Here is a 17,583-nt window from a genome sequence, read left to right on the forward strand (position 1 = left end):
ACGTTTTTGCTTAATTCGTTTTTTGCATAATCAAAGCTAATCAACTTTCATATTATTTCCACCTTCTTAATCACTCCAATCATCGACGAGGCAGGACGGGCCCGTGAGGGAAATGTGACTGAACAAGTCAGTGAAGAGAAAAACATGAACTGCTTCGTAATGTGTCAATGATGGCGGAGCAGCGAGTGAACTCACTGTGGCACTGGAGAGACGGGTTTATCAGGGCATCGAGATCGTGTGATTAGCGGATGAGAAGACGAGCAGGAAAATGGACGATAACGAAGCAGAGACGCCGACGTCTTTAACTCTTTTTGGATCGTTTTGGGCCCATGAGAATTATTTTACAAGTACGATTCGTGACACATGGAGATTATTAATCACTCGAATTTATTAAATATCTCTAGAATTTTAAAGGTAACTGACTGTTAAATGTGATACTGATGCCTCTCAATGACCTACATGAGCAGATGGGACCATCAGCATAGAAGATATGCGATCTCAATATAGTTTGTCTTAATGGCTGCCACCAGGGCCCCATTCTTAAAATTAAAACAATCTTTTATGTTGGAGTGCTGAGGATGAACTGAGTAGTTTCACCCTGAGGGAAGAAGCTGCTCTGTAGTCTGGTGGTACGGCAGCTTTTAAAGTAACATTTTATGTTGGCCTCGCTACTGCTTTATCTTGCTGTCAGCTTATTATTACGAAGACTTTACATTACCGGGGAATGTTGATAACTTTAGCTTTAGCTCAGCAAAACTACGACTACCGAGAAACCGAATCTGCTAGCTGAAGGATTACATGTAACCGAGGTGTATGAATGGTAATGTTACTTAAACAAAGTTTACTGTATTTCACCATCGTCATATTGCAGTTCAGTCTGACAACTCACGTTTGAAATGTTTCATATAGCAGCAAAACTGGGTTAGAGTTTGGCGCCAAGACTCCGACCTCATGACTCCCCGCAGATATGTTTACATCAGCCATGTTTTCATAAAATGTCAAGCGAATTTTAAGCAAACTTTTAAAAAGTTCGCAAAATTAAAACACATAATAAAAATGCGAATCTGGTGCGTTTCCATAAGCTGTTTTGAGCGAATGAACTAGGCTACACAAAGCGTAATGTCGTCAGTGGATGACGCAGTGTTGGCTACGTGGCTACGTCACGCGTGGATGTGGAAGTAAACAGAGGCGAGAGGTAAATTTTGCAGTTTTCATACAATTTTTTAATGTGATATTCTTCAAAATGAGCATAAAAATGCTTTATGGAAATACGGCTAGTGAGATATATCATCGAGATGTCTGCCTGAACTAGCTCACAGGCATCACAACATTTATTAACGTTACATAGGCACAAACACAGCTATGTTTAAAAAAAGCAATGAAAAAAATGTTGCATCTTTCTTTCACTCACTTGCAAAACAATGCACACACTAACCAGATCAAGCTAAAAAAAAAAAAGAGAGTCAATATTGACCTCAAATTCATGAAGGAGATGACAAGACTCCAAGTTATTATTGATGTAGGTCTGTGCTGCTGTAAGTGTAAATTGGAAACTGCTGCTTCGAATTGGCCGTACCAAACAACTGGGAACTCAATTAAGGTGTTAGCGTAGCATTAACTGCTTGTTCTGTTGCCCCCGAGTGGCTGAGTGGAGTTATGACGAGATGCACGCAGGTGGTCGCTGATCTGCTAACATTTATCAACCATCATACTCGGGCCAAGTACGAAAAGTGCTCATTACTCGGGTTACCGCTGCATTCAGCTGGACTCGTGTGTCTAATGATGAAACCATGCCGTTTTTTCCAGTAGGGACAGTGATACAATATCCAGATGAATAAAAGAACAGAAGATGAACAGTCCTTATAATGACCCCCGATGGGAGTTTCTCTTCGAGTGTCCAACTATTTTCAAGATTCTGCTATATTTCTAAGTCCTCTCCGACATTAGATGACTAATCTCTGTCAACTGTTCTTGGCTTTTTTTGTGTTGACAGTAACTGTGTCACTAAATGTCCACAGCAGAGCAAACATCAGACGCTGTGTGTCTTGGTCTCTGTACAGATGGCAGCGATGGCAGTGTGAAGGTGGAGGAGGAGGAGGTGCAGGACTACCGGGTGAAGTGTTTGAACAACCTGGCCGCCGCTCAGCTCAAATTGGAGCAGTACGACGAGGCGCTGCACACCAGCAGGGACGTTCTGACCCTCGAGCCAAACAACGTCAAGGCCCTCTTCAGGGCGGGGAAGGTGAGGGCCAAGTCTGCCGGGTTATTACTGAGAGACAACTGCGAGGAGCATCTCATTTGATCCTTATCAATCCATAAATGATTATTGCAGGGACGGTTCCTGCAAGCAAGCGGAATTTGTTTAATTTGGGATTAGATTTGATTATTTCTGAGGAAGAAATAGCTGCTACATTATTGCTATCTGTTCTCTGCCTGTTTTGATTTATGGGTCCTCCAGCACCGCTCTCACTGTACCTTCTCTAATCTCTCTCAGCTCCTGTCGGACAAGGGGGAATACAAAGAGGCGATGGAGGTGCTAAAAAAGGCCTTGAAACTGGAGCCGGCCACCAAGGTGAGATTATGTGGGTGAGCCGGTCCGTCCCCCTCGCCTCGTTCATCCCAAATCTGCCCGTGAATCCCTCACGCACAAAGGAAAGGTCATTCTTAAATTAGGTCGCCATTATTATCAGAGCCACCGAACCAGCCAATCAATACGAATGAAAGGTGGCCCACTTAAAGGTCCAGTATGTAGGATTTAGGGGGATGTATTAGCTGAAATATAATATTCATTATTGTGTTTTCATAAGTTTACAATCCTCTGAAACTAAGAATTTTTAGGTTTTCGTTACCTTAGAATGAGCTTTTTGTATATACAATTCAAACAGCCTATTGTATATGTCCAAGTCACATAAACACAATGTAAATGTAGCATGACTTTAAATTAACAAGACTAAGGTGCTAATGGCTCTGATATGGTTCATTGTGAGAATTTTAGTTTGAAACATTCAGAAAATTAAGGAATATTATCATCAGAATGTGAAGAAATCACAGTTTGATGTTGTGACATCTGTGTATTGTGCTGCCATCTACTGAAGTTAGCACGCTAACCAGCTAGCCTCGGCTCGTCCTGGTCCAAAGTTTACGTGTCAGCGATGTAAAAACCAACACTCCCCATGTGCCCTGGACTGCCAGCTGCACGGCTAACTGAGCTAACTAGCTGACAGCCACAGCTAGCAGCAGTTAGTGGTTACTCGGCTGATTGGCTGCACCCTACTTGTGATGATGCTATCACCATCTAAATTTAGTGTGTTTGCATGCTAGCATTTGCTAATTGGTACAAAACACAAAGTAAAGCTGAGGCTGATGGGATGTCATTAGGTTTGCAGGCATTTTGTCAGAAAACAAAATACTCGAAAAACTTAATGGAAAAAAAGCTAAATGAAAAGTTAAAGGAGCAACAAACTTCTTATAAATCATCCTCAGAAACTTCACAAAATATTTATTCACGCAGCAGTTTATGTAAGTTTATGTAAGTTAACACGTGGTTTGTCTGATTCAGTTCATGAAGAAATATTATAAAGTCCATAATTTGTAAGATTTTTTTCAGAACAGGACAGTTGAGAACACAATAACTTAATTTTCTGCCTCATTAAATCCTCACTCTTCAGTTTCTCTCATCTTCATCCACGCTCTTTATATCTCACAGCTGCTCGTTTTATTGTCTGTTCATCTTCAGCAAACTGTGAACGACGCTCTTCATGTTCATTATGAAACTTTAGAGAATTTAGAGCCTGAAGAGAGGGATCCTGGTGAGCGACTTCTGCTGAAGGCCTGTCCGGTCTTGTTTGTGTGGTTTGTCTAATCTGCCAAATCCTCCACACGGAGGCTCTGGCAAAACTGCACATCTGGCAGCCTACAGATGTGACCGCACTGCTCAGAATTGTCCGGCGAAGTTGGTAAAAATAACAAACATGTGAGCTAAATATTGTCACTGTGAGCCCTGCGCTCCAAAAGTAGTAGAGCGAAGGTAAGAAAGAGCCAGAGTCGCCCTCCACTCTGTATAATCCAGACGACTTCTCTCTTCATTACATCAAAAAAACAACAATAATCTCAGTTCATTGTTTATTTCGGCTGACTAGTTGGTTTCACTCGCTGCAGGCTGTGTGAGATTGCTAAGAGTTAATGATCAGCTGTTTACAGCACACTGCTGCCAGTATTACAGTGACCTGACCTAAAGGGCACACTGCCACTGTCACAAATATGTCTGGTCTCGTCTAGACAAACCAAAAATATCTGCCGCTTTGGTAATTACACCCTTGTCTCAACGCTGGATTAAATACTTTGAGGAAAACCAGTTTTAGCTGCTGTGGGAGAAAGTTATCGTACTGCGGCTGGACTATGAAGATGAAGCACAAACAGACAAGAATACATGTTTTGCTTGCTTTGTTTTAATACATTTTATGACAAGTTGTGTACAAATGTTGGAAATTAAGCACAGGCATTTGCAATTTCAAAGAAAACTCTGATTGTTATGATTCATTTGTTTTTGGCCTTCAGTCTTTGAGGTCGACTCTGGAAGGATTTGTGTTTCAGACCTCTGCTCTCCCCTGCTGGACATTTTTGAAACTGCCTCCCTTCCAACATTAGATCTTTTTATTTGTTTACAGGATGTATTAAGATGTCTTCTTTATCGCTTTTCTTTAAGGCGATCCACGTCGAGTTATCTAAACTCGTCAGAAGGCAAGCAGGAGGCAGCGACACTCAGGAATGGAGAGCCAAGCCGGCGGAGATGCTCGGAGACAACATCGCACCATTTCTTATTCCTTCTAAGAAGAAACCATCTGTAAGCCTCAACAGAAAATATGTAAACATTTTCTATTCTTACTCCATTTTGACTCCTCTTTGTTGTTTGTGTGTTTTAAGGGACTTTCCTGGAAGTTTATACTCGGAGCTCTGGTTGTGGCCTTGGGCAGCTTAGTGACGTCGGTGGTCCTGACCGCGAGAAACTGAGATCCTCAGCAGGAGGCGCTTTGAAAGTCCTCGTCACCACCATCATCATCATTGTCATCGTGTGCAGGTGCAGAGCATTGCCTTCTAGTCTTATTTAGTCATTTGAAGAGTTTTTTACTGTAAAGAGACGAGAAGGAATGCAACACAGAAGACGCACTGAAGCCTGGGGTTGTGTTTATGTGAGTTTTTACGTGGTAGAAACATGTTTGAGTGAAAGGTGTAAAGTATTTATGATAATGATGACAGTACAGCATCGAGTGAATTCACAGTTCCAGCAGAGATTTGCTGCTGATGGATAAGACAGAAGTTTCTTTTGCAGTTGCGTCTGTTTTATTTGGAAAAGGGATTACATTTTTGTTTGTCCAAAAAAAAAAAAAAAAAAAAAAAAGGGTCCTGGAAAATATTCTGGTATCACAGACACCAAAAAAAGAAAGAAAAGGAACTTTTGTAAAAGCGTGTAACCAAAAATGTAATTAGTAAATGAATAACGCTTTCAACATCACAATTCTGAGATATATTTGATCAGAGCTCCAGTAATTGTTGAAACTGAAATGTAATATTGCTCACATATCAATGCTTGCGATGCTTAATAAAAATGTTTTAAAAAATGTACTTGGTCCGTCTCGATTGTTTAAAAACTAACCACCTCCGTCACAGAAGTTTGGTCGCAGAGGTAAAAATGTGAATTAATTTAAAAAGGCTTTTGGTGAAACCATTAAAAAACATTCAAGTTAAATCTCAATTATTGTTCCTTATTTATTTACTTCATAAAATTACTTCACTACCAAATAAATACATAACCTAAGAAAAATATAAGCATGATTACGTTATTTGCATTATTTGTGCACATTTCCATCAACAGAAATCTTCATTTTGATCAGAGAAAAATATATTTAAGGCTCGAGAGTTAAATATTTCAACGCTTAAAAAGTTCTTGCAGGAAAAATATGTTCTTCATCACAAAAATAAAAATCACTTGGTGTCCTTCATTGCTCCGTCGTGTCGACTGATATCGATCTACAGTCCACAGCAGGCGTTCAGCTTCTTCTTTGGGTTGGACGGACTCAGTCTGACCTGAGAGTCTGACTGCCGCCTCAGTTTGACATTTTTCTTTACCTCTCTGTGGAAAAGGGAAAACAAGTCTAAGTGTTGCCATGGTTTGAGAAGGGGGGGAAAAAAAACACTTTAAAACTCAATGTCTCCTGCCTCCTACCTCGCTAGATGAAGCACGGCCTCGACGACGTTCGTTCCCTCTTTGGCACTCGTCTCGCAGAACAAGGCGCCGTACGCCTGCAAGCAAAGCATCAACATACCTGACTGCAGAGGGTTTATTTAGACACCTGGGAGGGCCGGGCGTCTGTATAAACATTCTTCAATCAGGTGGAATGAAAAAGTTACACACCTTGGCCAACTTCTCTCCGTGCAAACTGCTCACACAGCTTCCCTCTGGAAGCTTCTCTCGCAGGTCCACCTTGTTTCCAATAACACACATGGGGATTTTCTCCTCTGCTGAGTCCTGTTTAAAAACAAAGGACATTGTAAAATATATTCCTGCGTCTTCGTCAGTTATTAAACACTTTACATTTCCAGTTACCTGAATCTGATCCACCCACGCTCTGACATTAAGGAAGCTGGTTTCTGAAGTGACGTCGTAGAGGAGCAGGACTCCATGAGCTTTACGGAAATAGGACCTGGCGATGCTACGAAACCTACAATAAAAAGAAATGCAACCCGGTTTTTAGTGTATTTTCAATTCTAAGAAACGTGTCGTTAACACAGATTTAATTGATGACATGTCTTTCCTGTTTGAACTCCTCTACCTCTCCTGCCCAGCTGTGTCCCATATCTGCAGGCTCGTCTTCTCTCCGTCCACCAGCATCCTCTTCATTTGGAAATCAACTCCTGAGAACCAAAAACCAGATTTTAAACTTCTGAAATCAAGAATGCGTCAGCCTCTGATTAAATGTTATGTGTTTGCTGTGGCACCCACCCAGCGTTGTCTGCATGTCTCCTCTGAACTCGTTGAGCGTAAGTCTCAGCAGGAAGCTGGACTTTCCAGATCCTGCGTCTCCGGCTAAAACCAGACGGTACATCGGAACAGGTTCTTCAGATTCCACTATGTCTGCTTCTAAATGCTTCTCAAACGGGACAAAAGATTACTTTAATACGAAAACTCTTTTGGTTTCTGCTTTATTTTTTAATTAAGAAATCAGTAAGTACGTTTATTCTCGACTCGAGCTCCACTTCATTATTTTTCTGGAGCCTTCGCTCAAATCTCAAAGCCTTTGCCATCATACAACCACCTGTAATCACATGACCAAAGCTCCATACAACTGAGCAAACATGAAAACTATGAGACGTGGTTGAAAGCTCCAGTAAAACGTATTAACTGGACCCAAAGTTAAGATGTTTTTTTTTTCTTTGCAAGATTTACTTGTCATGATTTACGTGATATGACGTCTAAACCAGGAAGAAAATGTAGAAAGAATTAGTTTTTTTACTCGTGTTTTACTGACATTTAAATAACCATAAATCAACACGTAGTTGAAATACACATTCAAATATTGTCATTTAAATGCTGTTGATTCTTGAAGAGGAGGATTTGGATGAATCACATTTTTCAACACGAAAGGTAAGACACTGGTGGTGATGCATCAGTGCTTCCCAACCAGGTGGTAAGGGCCCCCAGAAGGTGTTGCAATATAATCTAATCTTTGGAGTTTTGTCTTCGTAAATAACTAACAATTTTGGTAACGCTTCATTTTAGAGGTCCGCTAAATTTCTTGTTCAGTAGATCGTGTCCAATGACCAAGTGACAGATTAGAAATTTCTGTGAAATTGCCACAATAACTACCTCAAAATGTATTGGAAATAACCCCAACATTATTTAATAATAACATTCTGCTATATCCAATAAGCGGTTAATAAATAGCTGGTAATTTCCAGGAAAGTAGTAGAAAGTAGTTTCTGTCAAACTTCTGCTGGTCAGTAAATCGAAGTACAATACTTAATCATTTAAAAAAAAGATTATAGCAGAAATAGCACAATATTATTATTAAATAGTATTTTCAGTACATTTTGAGGTAATTATTGTGGTAATTTGGAGGTAATTTCAAAGACATTTAAAATATATTCCTTGGTATTAACCACCTAGCATGAAATTCCCAGACATGTAAAAATACCATTTTACTTCTTTGGAACTGTTCAACAAAAACAGGAAATAGATCAAAATGATGATTAAACCCGCCTCAAATGGTAAACACGTGCCTGGTGACCTTCTATTGTTACCAGCCGGGGCACACCTGTGTAGTAATCGAGCTGTTAATCAGCATCTTGATACACCACACCTGTCAGGTGGGTGGGTGATCTCAGTGCTCACTGACGTGGATTTAAACATATTTGTGAACAAAATTAGAGAGAAATTAGCCTTTTGTGTGTGTGGAATAAGTCTTGGTTTGGGAGCAAAAACAAAGGTGTTGTTGTTTATATTTTTGTCGGGTGTGAAACGGACGCTTACGGAGGAGGTCTCATGCATTAAAAAGCCGATTTACCTTTGTGGAAAATGCAGACAAACGTCTTCGTAGGGATGATGCAATGGAGTTTGTCCTGCTCGGAGCCACTGACACTGTAGCTTCAGATTTCACCTCTGATATCTGTAACAGACAAAGAAGACACTATTTTTAACTCAACAGCACATTGACATGATCTGACCTCTGAGCTATTTGAACCTGATGTCTGCTCTGACCTCCACATCGGACGGGACGTAAGAGTAACTGTGATGCACAGTTTCTGTCGAGCTCCTGCTGTCGTCGCTGTCGTAATCGCTGCCTGCGCTCTCGGCTGTGTCCATCGGCAGCGAGACTCCACTGTCCAGGTACTTATCAGCCCAGGTGGCCACATGAGAGTAGGTCATTTTGCTTGGATCCAGCTCCGAGCTGCACCAAAGCACCAACACACTTTAGCTTTAAGCTGTGACGATTGAATTCGCCGAAATCAATCCTCGGATTCACAGAGGTGTAAAAAACTTTATATACCTGCCGTGGTTGAGTGTGCTCTGTCGGAGGGGTTTCATCCTCCGGGCTGGGATTTCATTTTGGGGAGACAGCTGTTGAGCAGATTAGGAACGTCAGGGAGGAAACTTTTTTTTTAACACTTGAACTAGTGAAAACAATATACTGTCAGCGTCTATCAGATGTAGAGCCAGTGGGTATGAGGAAATATGTCATCAGCTATCACGGGACTTACCCTCCTTTTAGATGCGCTGGCCAACGCAGAGCGCAGCCCGTCGTTGCTGTCGTACAGCTTTTTGTTCGTTTCCCTAATGATGTGTTCAAGGAAATACGAGACAGGTTCAGACACAAGGACAAACATTTTCTTTATATAACAGTTGTGTGGTAGATAGGACTGGGCAATATGAAACTATACATCGTCTTAGATTTTTTATATCATCAAGTGTTTTCTGTTCCTGTTTTTAAAGGCTGGATTACAGTTAAGTGATGTTATTTTATAAAGTTACAGTTCTACTATTTCTAATACCTCTCTTTACCCACTCAGTCATTATATTCACATTACTGGTGGTTACTTATCAAAAATCCCATCCCCTTAGAGACTGATATCTCAAAACCTGAGCAATCACAACCAAAACTATCCAAAGCAAACTTCTGATCAAATGATAGTAATCATACACTTTCCCTAACTCCTGAAACAATTGACTTTTTCTTCCTGAACGTTCACACTCGGAAGCTTCATCAAGTAAAAGACAGACTTACTGGAGAACGTGAATCTGACTGGAATACGACTGGTACTCCAAAAGCATGCTCTTCAAATCCTCCGTTTCTCTGTGAAGAAACACAGGCCGCATGTCGTACTGTATGCTGGATCATGTTTTGTGTCGACAGGCCACGAGTGTTAAACAGCAGTGGCTCACCTTTCGTGTTGAGCTTTCTGGTCTGCGTAAATGTTCTTCAGCTTGTCCAGCTCCGTGTGCAGGACGGCGATGTCGGTCTGGGCCTGCAGCAGAGACGTCCGCAGCTGCTCGTTTTCCTGGGAGGAGATTCAGTGAAGAGCTGGAATAAATCTACACAACATACATCCGACGGGTTCAACTGAAACAATCACATCAAAAACGACTTACCTGTGAGAGATCACTGATCTGTCTGTTCAGTCTGACCACCTCCTCCTTTGACTGGTTGTAATCAGATTCCTCTTGGCTCTTGAGAAAAGACGTTTACACAAACACTTTCAGATGCAAGAAGGCATTTCCAGACTTATCGTTTCATGTATTGGCAAACTCAGTAGCAGCAGTAGCAGTAAGCCCTTTGGATGTAGACATATCAGTTATGGCCAAACTGATACATGAACACGTATAATCAACATTTTGTTGGTTTAACTCAGCTTTAAGTTTGAAAGACTTGTGCTGAGTGGGACTTTTTACAGCTGAAAAATAAACCTGTTGGTTCTCTGTGATGCAGGCAAACATACTGTATCTTTAGCATTGTTGTGCTGCTGCTTCTTGTAATTTAGTGACCGTGCATTGTCAATGTTTATAAGTATATCGGCATTAACTGTCAGTGCCTTGGATTTTTCTCTTTTTTGGAAGTTTGTGTTCTCTCCCAAAAAGCTTCTTCACCACATTTTGTTCAAACTTCCTGAGCCCTCTAGACTTTTTTCTTCCTATAAATATATTGTCAATAAGCGCCATCTACAGGCAAGGAATGTAACTGCTGTCACAATTTAACATTTGAGCCAAACATGGGCATTGAGCATTACTGCATATACCTGTTGTTTACAGTGCGTGTGTGTTCCTGCTGCTAAAAACTGATACACATTAAACATCTGTCTTTGGTGCTGCATGTTTCACCTACAAACGATATCAAACATTTTTTACACTGTAGACACGCTCGAGGTGGAACTGTTCTCCTGCATTGTGATGTAGGGCGGACCTGCTACAGGTGTAGATATTGACCTATAGCACAGCGTCAGATTTCACCTGTTGATAGCACGACTGAAACGCAATACAAATAAGTCTTGCATTATCCAAGACATAGGCTGGTGTAATTATCTACCCCACAGTTATTACGATTACAGTGTTGTATTTACTTTGTGATGTAAAGGAACGATGGGAAGGTTTGCTTCATGGTGATAATAAGTAGAAGGCTACTGCCATGCAATTATCAGCTTAAACATTGTGAGCAGGTTAGCAAATATAAAGGCGACTACTTCAACTGACATTTAACGCTAACACTAATTTATCTACAGCTCAGATGCTGTAATATATGCAAACTGTGTTCAAGCAAATAAGAGCTGCTTGGAAAGGGAAAAAATAAGATATTTATGCATCTTCAAAAAACAACACTTCCAGTTTTGAAGCACAGTGAAGGTTGGTGTGAGACAGTTTTTTTTTTTAACCAATCATGTATTATTATGTTGGCTAGCACTTGGTACAAGTGTTTAACATAACACCTCAAACACACCCAAACAAACAAAAACAGCAGCTATAACACAGAAGAGAAAAACTGACCAGATTGCCCGTAGGCGGCAACGCCGGCTAGTCGATGTCCAGAAGTGCTGCTACTCTTATGTACAGAACGTGTTATTATTATTATTTAGTGTTGTTTAACGGGTTATCTAAGGACGACTATAGTACAGTTCAGACTGTAGTGACATTTATTTGTTTGCTGTGGCGGAAAGGCAGGTAGGACAGGAAAGTGCCTGCAGCTGGACTGTAAGCTTAAACTATGGGAGCTAGCACGGCTGATGGGCTAACAACAGCATTCCTCAAGTTGTACACACACAGCGTCTTATCAAACATTACCCTCTGTGCTTGTCCTTGCACTAACTACAAGCAAGCAGCATTCCTAAGTCCTGAATGAGAAGTCAGGCCGACTCCCTCTCTCACACTGGTCGGACACTGGAGTGCCTTGTGATTTTCCCTGACGGCCTGGTTAACACAACATAAGAGTCATGTCTGCCTCTCTTCTCTGTTCTTTGTCTCTGATGTTTTCATTTTGAAATGGCACAACTGTGTGATTTAGTTCACATTTTCCTTACATAGGTCTTTAAAGGTACACTGATAGTTCGTCTTACTAAAGAATGTGATGTGAAATCTGGAAACCACTTCCTCTCTCTCTCTCTCTCTCTCTCTCTCTCTCTCTCAGAAATGAAGCCAGAGCTGTATGTGCAGGAGCTTCTGTGTTGTCTTTCAGGTCCAGTGGCCTTTTTCCTCTCCTCATGATGTAAGAAAATAAGCCTTCTCCATACAACCTGTCTGCCATGGAACAACAAAGTAAATGCATGTTGTGTGGGAAAGCCTACCTTTAACAGTCTGTCCACCGTTGCACGCAGGTCCGTGACCTTATTCTCGTGCTTCCTCTGCGCGGTCGCCAGAACTCCCTCCATTTTCTTTCGCTCCTACAAACATGAAACCAAAGCAGTTAGAGGTGAGGAGCAGCTCGGGCCTTGAAGAGAGGCTTTCATCTGACCGTACAGAGGCTCTTTGTGAGGAGACGTGTAACCTGCTGCTGTGTGCTGCACCACAAATATGCAGGTAGCTCAGGAGAAGCAGGGAAAATGTGCTGAAATTTACACTTTACTGCGAAATAAAACACATTCTTTGACTCCATTTTTGTGTGTCATGTTTATTGATTAAATGCAGCTGCTTATCTTGAAATTTCTAATGAATATTAGAGTAACTCATAGGAGCAATCGTCCACGATAAATACCGCAGGTATCGCACTTACCTCCTCTCGCACCCTCTCCTCTACTCTGGCTAGTTGCCGCTGTATGTCCTCCTCCAGTTCTGTCAGTTGACTGTTGTTCATCTCCTCGGCTCTGTGTGAGCAGAGAAGTTAAGTCAATTAAAAGCAGATCCTCCAACAGCAGTCCGACAGATTAATATAGGCATGAACGAAAATGAGAATCCATTCACCTACTATCGATAAGTCAGATCTACCCGACTGACTCTGCTCTTGTCAGACGACACATGAACCAACCGGAGGAGAGGGAGGGACAGCCCTTTAAAAGCAGATTCCACAGGTGTGCTAAACTGTGACAGTGAGACTTCTCAATAAGACCTCACATATGAGTTTTTTTATTTTAGTAGAGTTTTATATCAGGATTTCAGACGTTTAAAAAGGTATTTATTTCAAAATTTAATGGAAATACACTGTAGTTACAACAGATAACCAGTTTCTAAAATGATTAAAAGAACAGGAAAGTGCAGTGCATTTGAGTTTTTCAAGCTTTAAGTTCTTCCTACTTCCTTGAATGAGGAATGTCACTGTTCTGTACTTACTGAACCACAGAACGACTCTCAACAACAGCTCAGACACGCGATACTTTCCCACGTGTAGGACTGAAATTCAATAGTCGTGTCAAGGTACCACATGAGGGATCACGTCACAGACTGAAAAGGAAATGATTAAAAGACGTAACTCTATTTGTCAAACTAATTGAACTCTTTGTTTGGTTTTGTTTTCACATGTCCGGAATATATTTGCATTCATTCATTCATTGTTCAGCTTGAATATTAGTTACCGGTGCAAATAAATCTAAGCTGACAGTCAAGCATCTTTTCTCTACTGTCAACTGTAAAGCAGTGACCTCAGGACGATAATGCAGAAAACAAAACTGTATCTGGTTTGTAGAGTTGATACGATTTGTCAATTGTAAATCTATTTCATATAAATTGTTTAATTTGTTCTCTGATGTCTTTGCCCGACTCCTCGCTCCTTTCCTGAAATGAACACACCTAACATGATGAATTAAGGGTATCTTTTGACCAAACCAGAGCTGGTGATTGTTGGAACAATGTGAAGATAAACCAAGAACATTGTGGCGAATTCAATTTTATGTTTGAATTAAGCGTTTTTAACTACGATAAAATTACTGTTTCTGCGAATGGAGTCTGGTGGCTTCTGCCAACGGCTGTTTCTGGCTGGATCTTATTGTTTAACGCAGAGGTTTGTTTCTGTAGCGATGTTTTCATTAATGTTGTTGGACGCTTAATAACACTCTGAGCCAGTCAGTGGCACGAACGAGCACTTCAAGTGGATTACTTTGAAGGTGCACAATCGCCCGCAGGGATATTGCAGCCTGTTTCATATGTGCCTGCTGCAGTGAGCGCAGTCAATGCTGGACCAATTTCAAAAATTGTTTTCACTTAAACATGGGGAAATGGGGTCCAGGCTGAAAAATACCCCTTTAAAGTTCCCCTTTAATGCATTATAAAGTGAAGCAGTTAATCCCAGCTGATGCAGTGGAGTCAAGGTTTGGTTTATTCACTGTCTTTGTAGTTTAAAGCCACAAGAGGGCAGCAGTTCACCACTGTGCTGAGGTCAAAACACATCCACAGGCAGTTTGGTTGCAGTAAAGAAAATGAGGACTTTTCAAACTGTCACTTTTAAATGTTACTAAATGTCACTGCTCATACAAACATTATAGCCACATAAGACAGTCCATCATGTTGAACACTATGTGATGTGAGTCATTGTTTAAATACTAGCTCATTATTTCATAACCAATCTGTTTCCTTCTTTTTCACAGGTCAGTTATTCTAAACTGACATTTGTCCTTACCGCTTAAAACTGGTCTCCAGCTGTTCACACTGTAGTCTGTTGTCCAGGCTTTGGCTGACCAGAGAGTGGATGATTTCCTCATACTGCTGCAGCAGAGTCATGTTTGCAGAGGATTGAATGGCCTGGTACAGGTCAGCCAGCTGCTCCTTGAGACTGGGAGGAGAACAAACAGTAACTACCAGCAACGAACAGATCACTGTTGTTTTTTCCAATGTCACTCCACCCAAAATCTATCTTTGTAGGATCAACTGCTGTTGAACGTTATGTAAAAGCCTCCAAGCATGGAAATGCGGGGGCAGTCTCAAGATTTTCTTAAACAAATAAAATGAAGGTGTGTTTAAAACTCCCCACAGGGTCATCGTCAGCGTCACAGCATTTGACTCAGCAACAGCTGGATGTGCATAAGTCATAAGTGTGAATATTTAAAGGCTGCATTTTACCATTATTTTCATTATAGATTAATCTGCTTTTTTTCAGGATTAATAGATAAATCATTTAGTCCATAATCTGTCTTTTGTCCAACCAATAGTCCAAAACCCAAAGACTCTTCATTTACTAAACTTTAGAAACTGGAACCAGTAAATATTTGACATTGGTGCTTTAAAAAATGATTGAAAAGATTCATTTATTATTAGAATAGTTGGCAGTTCATTTTCTTTTGAATTCTGAATCATATTGTGATGATAATCGGGATATGACTGTAAATCACAATTATTTTGGTCATGTCCCATGTCTGATAGAGGCTGACTTTTACTGTAGTTTTCTCTCCTCTGTCATGGCCACCTCTGACCACTTTCAAAAGAAAATGCCCACTTACAGGCTTAGCTGGCAGCAACTGGATAAACCTAGCTTAAATGCAGTCATTTTCCTACCAAAATGGCTCGATTTCTCAGCTATAAAATTACACACATCTTACGCGTTGGCCAATAGAGCCTGCGCACTTCCGCCGACCGAGCCGGCTAACTTCCGGTTTAGTGCCCGGCTTACTTGAATAGAAATAAAATTATTTAATCTTGCAGCACTTTTTTATTGGATGGAATGGCTCAAATGTTGACAGTCAAACCAGTCATTTTGCGGGGTTGTGACGCTCAAAAAAAAAAAAAAATCCATGGTTTTACAGAATTCAGAATGTAAGCTCATTGGAAAAGTATTTTGGGCCCCGGTGCATCACAAGACGTTGTAACTACACGGTTTGGCCACTATGAAAGTTGGCTTCAAAGCCCAGCGCTCTTCCTGGGGGCTTGGACGTTGTTGTGGTGCGTTCTGTTGTACGACCTCCGACATGGAAAAGTGCAATGGAACGGCCACCCGAGTCGGACAGAAGTAGTACGAGCCAACTCCTCCTGTCTTTTTAAGTGCCCTCAACTGTTAAATCAGCTGCTGCAGTTGTTTGTGAAGTTTGCAGACTTGCCATTCAAACATTTGCAGTGAGTGTCCATGTTTTCCCGAGCAGATGCACTGGAACGCTTTTAGATTGGAAGTCGGGAATACCGCTTCGGAATTCCGACTTACGATTTGGGATGGAACACACCATTAGCGATGCTGGGTCAGGCATGGCTGAGCTGACCAATCAGAGCAGACTGGGTATTAGGGGGGGGGGGCTTAAAGAGACAGGAGCTAAACACTGTTTCAGGCAGAGGTGGAATGCAGTGCTGCAGCACTGGGCAGTATGAGGAAACGGATGTGTTTTGTGAGCTTTAAAGCATGTAAACCTATTCTAGTAGTAACCCAAAGTAAAATGATGAACTTGAAAAATGAGCATAATGTCTTCTTAAACTCAATGTCCACTTACAAGGCTTTAACTCCAGAAAATGGCTGACTATGAGGACCTTGAGCTACATTTTTTTTTGCCATTTCAATTTCTTTTATTTTCCATATATGAACACAGACCACTGGGGAAAGTAATGATAGTAATAAAGTGGCCCTACATGTAATATATTAACAAAAAACTGGATATAGTTTAGTTAAGTTAGCTAGCTAAGCTAGGCTGCTGTTGATGACGTGAACGTTACACCTGTTGACTACTCTGTCAACGGCAGGACGCCTGAGGCTTCAGTAAAGTAAACCTTGATGAGTGTCTTTAGTCTACGGCTAATGGGTCAGCAGGACTATCCGACACGCTTAATAATATAATGATAATAAAGCAATTTTTTCGTTAATATAAGCAGGGACCGGCTCCCAGCGCAGCTAACAGCCGACAGCAGCAGCCGTTAGTCACGGCGGGCAGCCGGATGCGAGTTTACCTCTCAGAGAGCACGGACGCCGCATCTATCCCGCCCACAAACTCTTCCCACGGACAGCTTTGGTTCTGGGACGACCCGGCGCCGAAAGACGCCAGGTCCAGAGTCTCTGAGACCTCCCGGAACCTGGAGGAAAAGCTGCTGTAGTCGATGTATCCGTCTTCGTCCGGGTCGAACTTATCGAACAGGGTTTTGATCTCCGCCTCGGGGACGCACAGCTCCCGGCACACGACGGTGAAGTCATCGTACTCGATCTTACCGGACTTGTCCACATCACAAGCGGAAAACAGTCTCTGGAGGCTGGGTCGGTCCATAGTTGAACGAGTAAAAAACACAGACAAAACATATACAAGATAAAGTTTAAAAACCGCGTCCTCTGTTGGAAGTGATTTCTGCTGCGCGACGGTCCAAAATAAAATCCTCAAAGTGTCAGTGAAAGTCTCACAGAGGCGTTCAGGAGCCACTCATTGGTCCAGGTCCTCACTGTAGGCGGGTGTCATCCCGAATTAATGGACCCGATAAGCCACTTCCTACCTGGGATCTCTCGGTCACCGCTGAGTTTATAGTTGTTTGTTTTCATCCAGAGTCAGATGTCACCCATGTGTGCGGCCGAGTCGCTCATACGCAAGTGCTTGTCTCTATTTGCCTTTAAGGTGTGTGTGTGTGGAGCATGTGAGAGTTTTATCAGATACACTCCTCTTTGTTCACCTGAGTGTGTTTCTGACTCCACCCTGTGAGATTAAAACAGGAAAAAAAAA

General features: G+C 41.6%; 2 protein-coding genes across 2 annotated transcripts in view; one reads left to right on the forward strand and one right to left on the reverse strand.

Moving 5' to 3' along the window:
* Window positions 1-5,274, forward strand: part of fkbp16 (FKBP prolyl isomerase 16) — a 32,958-nt gene extending 27,684 nt beyond the window's left edge. Inside the window, exons 5-8 of the mRNA XM_084364930.1 lie at window positions 2,061-2,242; window positions 2,495-2,572; window positions 4,706-4,843; window positions 4,924-5,274. Of these exons, the coding sequence (XP_084221056.1) occupies window positions 2,061-2,242; window positions 2,495-2,572; window positions 4,706-4,843; window positions 4,924-5,010 (485 nt within the window). The 3' untranslated portion in view covers window positions 5,011-5,274. The remainder of the gene's footprint in view (window positions 1-2,060; window positions 2,243-2,494; window positions 2,573-4,705; window positions 4,844-4,923) is intronic.
* A 102-nt stretch (window positions 5,275-5,376) lies between these two features.
* rasef2 (RAS and EF-hand domain containing 2) lies at window positions 5,377-17,451 on the reverse strand. Its single transcript, XM_084364929.1, has 17 exons — window positions 16,829-17,451; window positions 14,586-14,738; window positions 12,750-12,840; window positions 12,325-12,420; window positions 10,145-10,222; window positions 9,938-10,053; window positions 9,780-9,848; window positions 9,256-9,328; window positions 9,045-9,115; window positions 8,756-8,945; window positions 8,562-8,663; window positions 7,001-7,145; window positions 6,831-6,912; window positions 6,605-6,719; window positions 6,413-6,526; window positions 6,224-6,300; window positions 5,377-6,130 (listed from the first exon to the last, which is right to left on the reverse strand). The coding sequence occupies exons 1-17, from the start codon at window positions 17,137-17,139 to the stop codon at window positions 6,028-6,030; spliced, it is 1,986 nt and encodes a 661-aa protein (XP_084221055.1). The 5' UTR covers window positions 17,140-17,451; the 3' UTR covers window positions 5,377-6,027.
* Between the last annotated feature and the right edge of the window lie 132 nt (window positions 17,452-17,583).

This window comes from Pagrus pagrus, assembly GCF_965226575.1.
Source record: "Pagrus pagrus genome assembly, chromosome: 10".
In the NCBI taxonomy this organism is placed as follows: Eukaryota; Metazoa; Chordata; class Actinopteri; order Spariformes; family Sparidae; genus Pagrus; species Pagrus pagrus.

Excerpts from the sequence above, each read along its gene's own strand:
- rasef2 (XM_084364929.1), bottom strand. The coding sequence starts at position 17,139 with ATGGACCGACCCAGCCTCCAGAGACTGTTTTCCGCTTGTGATGTGGAC. Across the intron at positions 10,054-10,144 it reads AGATCAGTGATCTCTCACAG|GAAAACGAGCAGCTGCGGAC; the intron begins GTAAGTCGTTTT and ends ATCTCCTCCCAG. Across the intron at positions 9,849-9,937 it reads CAGAAAGCTCAACACGAAAG|AGAAACGGAGGATTTGAAGA; the intron begins GTGAGCCACTGC and ends GTTTCTTCACAG.